The 12,026-nt window shown below is 37.3% G+C and overlaps 1 protein-coding gene across 9 annotated transcripts in view; it reads right to left on the reverse strand.

Annotated features, from left to right (window-relative positions):
* mtd (TLD domain-containing protein mustard) overlaps window positions 1-12,026 on the reverse strand; it is a 181,079-nt gene that overhangs the window by 150,407 nt on the left and 18,646 nt on the right. For 7 of the 9 annotated variants that reach the window (XM_074089886.1, XM_074089919.1, XM_074089870.1 and 4 more), the window contains one exon: window positions 5,674-5,981. The exons of the other annotated variants lie outside the window; for them this stretch is intronic. In XM_074089886.1, the coding sequence (XP_073945987.1) occupies window positions 5,674-5,894 (221 nt within the window). In that variant the 5' untranslated portion in view covers window positions 5,895-5,981. The remainder of the gene's footprint in view (window positions 1-5,673; window positions 5,982-12,026) is intronic. 9 annotated transcript variants of the gene reach the window in all.

A 12,026-nucleotide genomic window follows, 5' to 3' on the forward strand; every position in this document is an offset into this window, starting at 1 on the left:
AGATTTTTGTCCTTGTAAATATATAGTGTTACTTAGTATGAATTATAACGGACATATTTTAATGTAAAAAAACATTACATACAGCGGCTGTGAGTGCTTAATGAGGGCTATCGTTTTTTATCTCACTAGATGGCGTACTGTTGCGTGAGGTTTTTAAGTATGGCTTTCAAAGTCTGTTATTACGGGCGTGAAAACAAAGTTTAGATTAAAATCATATTTAATACACCTTAAAACTGTACCATAAAAATATCGAACATGCCACAGTGTTGCATAGTCCCCGTTTTGTTCGGAAAAAAGGGAGGACAAAGGTTTCCGAAAGACAAAACTGTCTTAAAACACAGACATTCATTGCCCCGGAACGCATATTTGCCATAATTAATTTCACATATTGCAAAATATTCACAAAATTATTCTAATTATAAATAAACCCGCGTAGCTCACCCAAAAACTATGAGATTTGACAATTCGGAGACCTCACGCTACACTAGCGCCTCTAGTGGCGAATTCATACGCGATAGCCCTCATTGAAGTTGGCTTTTGTGAGGTGTATGTAGTGTGTGTCGGAGGTTTTTGTATCATAAATTGTTATTTAGTCTTAATGCTGCACAAAAAAATAAACCACGGTCTTAGAGACAATTATTATAATTATAGAAGGTTTTATAAAATAGCACTAATAAAATCGCAAATTAATAAGTAGTTAAACATTTAACAACATAGGGTCACGGGCGTTGCCCCTAGCAACTGACGGCCGTCATCTTGGCAGCGTAGCAACCAAAAACCGCTGAATGAAACACGTTTCTTGTATACGACCCCCTTTAATTTGTAACTTTATTTTATTTTTAATATTTGTTGTTGTAGCGGCCACTGTATTACATAATCTGTGAAAATTTCAAGTGCCTAGCTATTACGGCTCAAGAGATAGAGCCCTGTGACAGACGGACAGACAGACAGACAGCGGAGTCTCAGTAATAGGGTTCCGTTGGCACCCTTTGGGTACGAAACCCTAAAAACGAAAGAGATTTTTTTACCGACAAATTACGATAAAATCAGAATAAAAAAATAAAAAATGTGTCTTTGACTCGTTCGTTTTGACAGGTGACACTCTTTACCGGTCCGGATAATTCCAACATGGAAATACCGACCCTGTTGTGAAAAACCCTAGTACTATAAGTACCTACTACCAATGACATTTCAAATTTTATAACAAAAAATTGAACCGACTACAAAAAACCATGAAAATAATTTTCTACCAGTCTGAGGTCGGTCGGTGCCTCAGGACGAGCCAGCAGGAGTGGATCTATAGTCATCTACCTACCTACGCACGATATGTTGGGCTTCAATCACTCCTGCTGGCTCGTGCTGAGGCAACGACCAACTTCAGACTGGTTGAAAAACATATTCATGGCTTTTTGAAGTCGGTTCATTTTTTTGTTATAATTTTTTTTTCACGCTTTTTTGTGTAAATAATCTAAGATACAATAGTTTAATATCAACTGCTCGTCACCTTTTGCGAAAGATTGCTTTTTCCGATTCAGAGACGTTCATTATTGAGGAGTCCTGGTGCTTCACCACCCGTTTTACTATATGCGTTACAATGACCATAAATTACTTAGTTAATTAAAATTCAACCCGTGAAATACTTGTTGTTCAGTAGTAACTCCGATGGTCAACTTTGGTCTTCATCATCACTTGCACTTCACCGAATGATGATTTTCAAGAGCAAATGCACGAGTTACTACTAAATATATCCAATTTACTATAGGTGTCCCTACAACATTTGAAGAGTTCCCTCGATTTCCTTAAGATCCAATCATCAGATCCTGATTTGGTGCTTATTGAAGACCTAATTGAAGATATTCCTAGACGAACGCAAAAAAACATTTTCAAATCGGTTCAGAAATGACGGAGTCCTGAGGTAACAAACATAAAAAAAATACAACCGAATTGATAACCTCATTTTTTGAAGTCGGTTAAAAAAGGTACTTTATGGCTTAGATGTTCAAATAAATGTACCTAATCGTTAATCTTACCTATTTATTTAAGGGTATGATTTTATTGATCACCTAATAAATGCGTTTTCGGCGACCTAATAAATAATATTTGTTCCTAAAATAGTAGATCTGTCACCTAAATTGAATCACCAAATAATATTAAAACGGTTACCTAAATATTATTTAAAAATTACTCGGAAATAATATTGATCATCAAATAATTATATTGGGTTCCAAAATAATAGATGTGTCACTAAAACTGGATCACCAAACAATATACAAATAGCTTCCTAGAAATTAATTATAATCACTAGAAAATCATATTGATCATCAAATAGTCACAGTGAATCAGGCGTTACTTTGCGGAGGTCCATATCAATGAACTAAAATAATATTTATATTTATTTTAGTTCATCAAATAATTGAACTGAAATTTGACGATAATGATCGCTCGTTCCCTAAATACCAGAATTGCAAAATACAAGATTGCCAATTTACCCGATTTCTGAAATACTAAATTTCCAAAATACTAGATTTTCTTGTTACTGTCTTTCTTTTTATACCGGATTGCCAAAACAACGTGTTCTCAAAACATAGTTCCATTTAAAAACCGAATTCCCATAATACCAGATTTTGAAAACACCAGGCTCGCAAAACACGACGTACTTGAAACACGTAGTTTGTTACTCTACCAGAGACTCTAAATACCAGATTGCCAGTTTATTTTATTCTCAACACACAAGATGCTGATTATACTTGATTTTTGATACCCTTATTCTTAAAACACCAGATTTTTACTTTACCTTACCATTTACCTTATTTTTAGGTTACCATGCACTGCCCAGTGTAAATCTTGCAAAGGTGGCTGTATAAATCAAAAGTAAGTTAATATAATATTCAATGCAGGGTTATTTTGTATGCTGGCCACTGATTTCCACAGGTAAGCACAAAATTTTAGATCTAATGATAATCAACTAGGCACAAAAATAATTCAACAGTAATCTACAGCACAGCAACACAGTGCGTGTCTAAAATATCCGTGATTTTGTAGTATTGGAATAGCACAAGTACTTCAAAACGACTTTTCCTTTTCAGTTCTACATCTGCCGATGAACCGGACTTATAATTTTTAATTCAAATATTTGATAAAGATTGATGTAAGTAGTCTTTTTTATTTCAAATGTGAAATATCTATAAGCTGTAGTCCTATCAGATAAAAAGCTAATTTTTAAATAAATTCGCCAACTACTAAGCAATATATATTACATCTCAGAACCAACTATGCCGGAAACGGTATAGTTTTTATTTTTTGTCTTAATAATTACTAATTTTAAAGAAATTATATTTTTTCGTAACACCAGGAAAACACTTTTTATTCATTTTTTTAATAAATTAGGTAATTTCTTTCTTCTTTTAATTTATCATTAAACATTAAAATCAGAGTACTAGTTTCACTTGAAAATTTCGTTGAAATTTATTTGTAAGAAAAGCGTGCACAATTAAAATTAAATATTTCGTGAAGTATGAAAGGTATGGGTGTCGGGTTTTTTTTAAAATACTTGTTATTAACTCAGAAATATATATAGATATGCATTAAACCATTCATGTTGCATACAACATACAATGTTTTAAGCAATCAAGTAAAAACTAGCAATCAGGTAAGAAAAAAAAACTTAAGATGGCGTTTTTTGACAAAAGTTTTTAGTAAATATTTTGTAAGTATTTTTTTGTAAGTAACTTATATAATAGGCTCTCATTTGAGATATTAAACATTGAAATCGGTCTATTAGTTTAGCTTGTAGAATTTTTTGAAATATATTAAAGAAGTGGCGCCATCTCTGTTCCTAAGGGGTGAAACTTCCGCTGCTGCGGGTCAAATCACTCAGTTTAGCCTGTACTATCGCTGTGCAAAGCGGCTTGCTTTCTTCACGAAGTGCAGCATTTATTTTGTCTCTAACAAGTAGGTATGACTAAGATCTCTTTAACGGTTAATAGCATCGAATTGAAACTTGGCACGGATATAATATAATATTTATTTTTCATAAAAATGCAAATACAGTAAAAAACTACAGTCAGTAAAAAAATATTGTAGTTATTGCAAATGATTTTTTGTACAAAAATATTTTAGTGATTTATTCTCATCAAAAAAACGAAAATACGATTGTTACATACATTCACTGTTTTTATGTTTATCGCAAAACTAGAAAATAAATTACAGTATAAATTAAGTGGGACCTGGATGAGTGAGAAACCTTCATAGCTGGAACTCATGGTGAGGTCCCGATAGTTTAGCACTGAATTACCTCTGTTAGTGGTATAAAACAAACCTCTATATCTGGGATTAGTTCTTTCGATTTTACCGTCATAATTACCTCTATAGTGTATTTTACCTTTTTTACTGAGACTTCATTTTAAAGAATACTTTTTTATAGAGGTATGACCTCTGCAACTGAGATAACGTTAATTTATTTATTTCTCTATAGTACGATTACTTGGAGTTAACATTTGACAGATGGGCAGTAAAAGCATTAGAAACTTTGCACATCTATTATGAAATGTCAACAATTCGTGACAAAACATATTTGATAAAATTTACATCCTTGAAAAAGACAAACTAAAATGATAGATTTTTTGGTTGACGCATTTTCTACGCATTTTTGTACTGTTTATAAAAAGTATTTTTTTTATTATAAAAGGTTAAAGCTAATTATGATGTTTACAAAATACGTTATTTTATTTAATAATTGCACCTCCATAACGGAAATAACCTCTATTCACACCTCTACTTATTAATGGAACCCTCCGTAAATCAGACAGATAATTTATTTATACCTGGATATCTGAGACACTGGGTAAGTGGAATACCTCTATAAGAGACAAATTTGCAGGTCCCTTAGTGTCTCAGTTACCCAGGTTTCACATTTTTAAATAAGTTAGGGTTTATTTCTTTCGCACCAAAACACACGTATCGTATGATGAACAGATGTTTTTACTGTGAAATAAAATATACTCAGCGGCACAAAATTTGGCCCACTCTACGTACAAAATTACCTATTACTGCATACATTTGAGGGCCAGATTTTTTGCCGCTCAGTATATGTACCTCAGATCATACAAACAAGGGAGATATGCCATGGGGGCGTGGCACGTGCGAACGCATCTGACGTAAAACTAGCTTGATGCGAGTTTCTGTCATCAGTCAAATGTCAGTCCCGGTACAGCTACACTACTCTTGATTTTTGACAAAATGCCGCGTTGTTCCGTGGCTGTTTGTAATAATACCAGATGTAACGTGAACTATTAAAAGATGGAATTTCGTTTTACACCTAGAGACTTCAATATAATTACGCAATGATGCGCCGCCCTTTTTTGCATGTGAAATAGTAGTAACTTTATTAGTAGGTATTGTTGCATTTTTAAGTGTGCGTGGGAAAAATGAATTTGTATGCCGTATTTGAAGTTTATTTTTTTATTTTTTTGTGTTAGTGAAAGGAGTGGGAGACATTTGGAGACATGCGTACTCGTAAAATGAGCGTATTGGGGCATATCTCCCTTGATCGTATGACCTGATAAACAAGTATGCATGCTTTGATGAAATTAAAATCGTGCCTTGTCAAACTCAAGCTATGGGTAAAACGTGTTACTGCCACAATAGCCATGTACTGAAGAGTTGAGTACTCACTGCCAGTGGAAAGGTCCAGTAATTCCCTCTCGCAGGCGATCTTTAAGGGAACGCTGTCGCGAGGGCCCTGGTCCTGGCGGCGGCAGCGTAGCAGAGCCGGGCGGCACAGCGGGAGCGGCGGGTGCGCCGGGAGCGGCCGGCACAGGAGGCGCGGGAGACGTTCCGGGCGCGGCGGGCGCAGCCGGTGCCGGCGTCGGCGGTGCGCGAGCCGGCGACGACATCGCAGCCACACGAGGCGCGGTCGCACTACCAGCCGCCAAAGCACAATAACATCACACTGCACCGCCACACACCTCTAGAAACGCGCGCTGCAACACAACAGAGACATTCGAAGCCAAATAAATATAAATAAAGCTAGAAGCTACATACATCACCATAATAATAGCAAGCGAATGAAAGAACATGCGGGATAAAGCAGGGACATGACCATACTTAGTGAAACATCATGCAACTTATGAAATTTCCATACGCCTAAGCGGGCACAGAGCAATATGTCGGAGAACAACCAAGTTAAAATTAAATATGCATAGTTTCCAGGCGCTTCAGTCACGCCTTAATTTCTGATTATTATGAATAGATTATATTTTAATAAATGACTTTAATGTAATAGCATGAAATATAACGCAATGCGAAATGTTGTTTTACATCGAAATCATCAGTCCTAAAATATCCACGACTGTTAGCGAACCTAGTTTAGGATTTCTTAAGAGCGTGCAAACAAAAAATTGCCCATTCAGGTGGTTTTGAGGATTTCTCTTCTCGCTCGAAATAATCCCTCAAACTAATTACAAACTCCTGACTCTGGGAGTTCAAAACAGTCTTTTTATACCGTTTCGGCATTTTGCCAAAAAATGCCTAAAAATAACAACAAATTGTGTAAATAACAACAAAATGTTTTATTTTGCAATACCCCGGTTACTATCGATTATTTCTGGAAGTAATTATTACCTACTCATGATAACAAGTAAATTTAACCTTTACTCGAAATCCACGTCTTGACATGTCTGTTCAGGCTCGTCCTCAGGATGAACACAAAGCTGGGCAAACGAGACGGTGAAGACCTGAGAGTGGGGGAATTTGGAATGGGGCGTAGGAATCACCGGGGGCACCTACTGGGGGGCCTACAGGTCTCGTTTGCCCAGCTTTGTGTTAAAGTCCCCTATAACAACCGTGAAATGAGTTCTCGAGCTATGTATGGCCCTGGAAATATCCTCATACATAGGCTCCACCTCATCGTCAGAGTACGTCAAGGTCGGAGCGTATACCTGTATGACCTTCAACGAATATCGTTGGGCCATTCTGTCTGAGTACATACAAGGCACGCTACCCTGGTCGACACACTCGATCTTCACCACGTTGTTCCCTTGTGGACCACCACGTTGTCCAAGGGACTTGTGAACGATAAACCCGACACCTCCCTGAGACTGGCGGTCGCCCTCCCGGACTTCAGGGTTATCGTGTCCTCCCCTCTCTACGGACTTCTGACAACCCTATTATTCCCCATCGTAACCTGCTCAATGCTTCGTCGAGTTACAGTATCGTTTCGTCGGTCTGCAGTGTTCGGCAGTTATATGTTGCCAGGGCCAAAGGTTGTCTTTGGTAGCCGGGCCTCTGCCGTTTATTAACCCCCGTTACCATGGCCGCTACCGGACCTAGGAATAGCATGGCCACCGGGGACTAGGGGTCTAGGCTGATTTTGTGGGTTACTTTTTATTCGTTTTTAGAGTTCCGGAGCCAAAATGGCAAAAACGGAACCCTCATAGTTTCGCCATGTCTGTCTGTCCGTCCGCGGCTTTGCTCAGGGACTATCAATGCTAGAAAGCTGTAATTTTGCACGGATAGATATGTAAACTATGCTGACGAAATGGTACATTAAAAAATTCAAAAATATTTTTTTAGGATACCTTCCATAGACGTAAAGTGGGGGTGATTTTTTTTTCTCATCCAACCCTATAGTTTGGAGTATCGTTGGATAGGTATTTTTAAACCATTAGGGGTTTGCTAATACGTTTTTTCGATTCAGTGATTTGTTTGCGAAATATTCAACCTTAAAGTGCAAATTGTACACACATCTTATTTCAGTGGCAAAATTGTCGTAGATTTTTTGGTCTTGAATTTCAGTTTTAAGTATACTTAATTTTTTCGTAATGGCTACTGAACCCTATTTTGGGCGTATCCGACACGCTCTTGGCCGGTTTTATTTATCTTGTACCATTGGGTGGGAAATGCCTTAGTCGCCACGCTTGACAGACGGGCTGGCGACCGCAGTTATACCAGATAGTTCGCGGAGGATGCTGCTGCCCATCCTACGGTTTATCCCTTACTTGGCCTATCTTACGACACCTACGGGAACACACACACACAGTAGGTACAGACAGTCTCCTTTTTCCTGTAACAGGCGCAGGTAGCGGGGTGCGCGCCTTGGCAGGAGTCACAATCACAAGGTTATCCTTGCCTATAAGCTTTCCACCTTCGGCTTCCGACATGGTATTAAGTAGTAACAGTTTATTGTTATTTTTATGTATTTCATCGGCTCATTTGAAATACTTACTGTCCCTGGTTTGCTAAAACGTGCTTTTACTCTGAAAATGTTTAGACATCACGCCAGAATTAACAAGAACTAGGTACGAGTATAATAAAATTGTAAAGGCAATTTAAAATACCTATCTTAACAGATGTAAGTCCATAAATGACAAAGTGAAGTTATATATTAAACTAGCTGGTGCCCGCGGATTCGCCCCCGGTGTAGTTTTTTTATTTTATTTTCTAAATCTTCTTTTATAAGAACCTTCTCCTGACAACAGCAAACAACAAAAAAAAGAATTAGCGAAATCGGTCCAGCCGTTCACCAAGGACCAAGGGAAATAGGGATTAATTTTTAGGGTTCCGTAGTCAACTAGAAACCCATATAGTTTCGCCATGTCTGTCCGTCTGTCTGTCCGCGGGTAAGCTCAGAGACCGTTAGTACTAGAAAGCTGTAATTTGACATGAATATACATATCAGTCACGCCGACAAAGTGGTATAATAAAAGTAAAGATTTTTTTTTAGGGCACCTCCCATAGACAAAGTGGGGGTAACTTTTTTTTCTCGGCTAACCCTGTGTTGTGGGGTATCGTTGGATAGGTCTTTTAAAACCATTGGGGGATTGCTTAGACAATTTTTCTATTCAGTGATCTGTTTGCGAAATATTCAACTTTAAAGTGAAAATTTTCATTGAAATTGTTGGGTGGAAAATTTTTAAAAACTCAGAATGGTAGTAAATGTATCAAATTTACAAGGAAAATTATAGCGGCTAAGATTGCTTGAGAATTATTTGTAGTTTAAGAGTAAATAGCAGTCTAAGGTATAAAATTTACCTAAACTTGGAAGATTCAGTACACAATAAGAAATCCTTAGAAAAATATTACTTGATTTTTTCGTAATAGCTACGGAACCCTATCCTGGGCGTGTACGACACGGTCTTGGGCGGTTTATATTATACAGATTGCAAGCAGACATACATTTTCTGATAGGTGCAGGATAACAGATCCATGTAGCTCTAGAAAGTAACTATTTCTGATCAAAATTTCACAACAGTACTGCTGACACCGAAGCCTGACATGAAATCACCAGCCCTGGGACTCCCTCTCTTCCTCAGACGGCAAGGACCGGACCAAAGCCTATTAAAGATATTTTACGGAGAGACGTGCGCTAGTAAACACAGAACCTTATTTTGTAGCTTTTCTAGCACCAAGCCCGTCTATTTTTTAACTAAGTAACTACCCCGGGCCCGTTTCACCACTTGTCGGCTAGCTTTAAGTGTCAGATAAAAGTAATGCTGTCTTTGTTTGTTCGAACAAAACAAACAGAGACGGCATCACTGATATCCATCATTTAAAGTTAGTCGACAAGTGGTGAAACAGGCCCTAAATGTGTTTTATTAGTTTTTATATCCTCTCGGATATAGTTGGCTGAGAAATTCCTTTAGCGCCCTAAGATGTAATATTATTTGTAGAGTAAGAGTACAAAACGTTATTAGACTTATGCCTTATGTCATTTAGAATAAGTCAATGTGGCAATGAGTAATACTTTTTTTCTGATACAGGAACTGCCATAAAAATGGTAAAGAGCATGGTCGACTATACAAATGTAGGGTAGAGAGGGGCACGTTGAGCAATTTTGTTTTTATCATCTTCTCATTTCATGAAGGTTTACATTAGAAATATGATACCTGCTTTGATTGTTAGGAAATTTACATGGGAATAAATGGTTCTGACTGTTTTTTTTCTACTCTTTATTGTTTAACAGAATAAGTATCTAAAGTGACTAGTCAGACATGCTCAACTCGCCTTAACAGTGAGGTAAGTTGAGCAAGGTAAGAATAACATACCTGAAAAATGAAGTCACCATTACATTTATTTATTTTTATCAAGAAACAACAATCAGTCTTATAATTAAACACATTCAGAAAGTTTTTGTCTCGTAAATCACTTTTTAGTCGTGTGTTTGTTACTAGTTAGGTATCTTATAATCTATTTAATCTTCACTATAATCAATACCCCTGGTGTTGCAGATGTTTATGGGCGGTGGTGATCTCTTACCATCAGGAGACCCACTTGATCGTTTGCCATCCAGTCAATAAAAAATAAAACATTTTTCTGCAGAAAAAAACATACCTAGGTGTTTGAGCCTATTGTTGGACCACATGTACTTACTAGGATTCATTAATTTTTTTAAATATCTAGTTAACGTCATTCTTTTAATTTGTAATTGCAATGCTCCACGAGCCTCGTGCTACGTTTTTTTAGTAAATGATAGGTTATAATAAAATGAGTAATACTTGTTTATGTTAATTGTGTTTTAATACCTATGAAACACAATAAACAGGCAAATTTGCTGAGTATTAATGCTTTCCTGTTTCCTGAGACAGCTCTCTATGCAATTTTAGAGGAAAAATACTACAGTTTGGTTGTTTTACTTTTGAGTCAGAACAAAAACAAACGAAGCCTGCGACTGCGACTAATTCTTGCGCCACGTGGCAATTAGTAATTGCGGATTGTGTTCTCCTTCCGCGGACCTCAATTTCCGCCATATTGAGTCCGCGTCACATTTTTAGTTTTGGAGATTATTTTGATTGCCCAACTTACCGTCTTGCTCAACATGCCCTGCCCTACAATACGTGCATTAGCAATTTCTTAACTAAAACGCCTTAAGTTTAAGGAGCTAAATTTCAACCTGATCAAAAACGCGTCAGTAAATCCGTATTATACATATAAGAGACAAACAGTTTCCAATTTACAGTACCAAATACCCTCCGTCGGGCAGTCGGGTAAAAGTATTTTTGGTCAGACATACTCGTACTCGCAAATAATATAATATCATCAATAACAAAAATGAAAGCACTATAATATAAGTACATAGAAGGAACGTACGTATTTGTACTGTAAACTTCGAGCGAACACACCGAAACGATAGGCCGAAAGCATTTATCGATCTGCCCTTAGTACCGTCCCGCTTCACCCGGACCCCACCCCCTCTCCTGCTCGTCCCGCGAGCCTTACGTAAGCTCAGCTGATCATACCAACCCAGTAACCTTGACAACGAGCCTTGTGCTTCATTCCTGGATGTGATGTGTTTAACCGTTCCCAGTAAATTTATACCTATAGCTATCGCAGCTATCGTTAGATGACAACGCTGCAAACCAGCATAAGACAGTTAAATAAAACACTGAACTTTTTATGATATGACTCTACTACAGGGATGGCGAACGAAGCACGCGTTTAAGGCATGGCAAGCGACAAAAGAATTTGGACACATCACTAATAAATATTTGGATTTAATGAACTGTGAATTCAGACATAATTATTAAATTAGGTACACCACGGATCACTTACTTATTAAAGTCGAGGTATGTCCGAACTGTTTCGAGCCAATCCATTCGAGTTCACCTTCAAAATGAGCTATGGATTGACTCGAGACAAGTCGGCTATACCTCGACGATTAATATGTGAGTGACCCGTGTATCTATTTTGATAATTACGTCACTAATCAATAATCATCCAATGTGTGTACTTTATTGATAAGTAGTTTGATTTGGGTTAGGCTCGAAATCTCACATTCGCGAAACGTACACTTTCTCTAAAAGTGAACTTTCCGCTTGCCAATTTGCTTGCAATTGGGGTACTTTTGGAAAGGTGCACTATTTCAAAAAACTACACTTTTCTAAAACGCACCTTTTTTCAAAAATTACATTTTCCCAATTGAGGCACTATATCTAAAAGTAGACCAAATCAAAAGTGCACTTTTACAAAGCGCACACATTTGGTGTATGTATGTATATAATACACGCCGACAATAATTGAAAAAAAAAAAA

This window comes from Choristoneura fumiferana, chromosome Z (genome assembly GCF_025370935.1).
Source record: "Choristoneura fumiferana chromosome Z, NRCan_CFum_1, whole genome shotgun sequence".
Classification (NCBI taxonomy): domain Eukaryota; kingdom Metazoa; phylum Arthropoda; class Insecta; order Lepidoptera; family Tortricidae; genus Choristoneura; species Choristoneura fumiferana.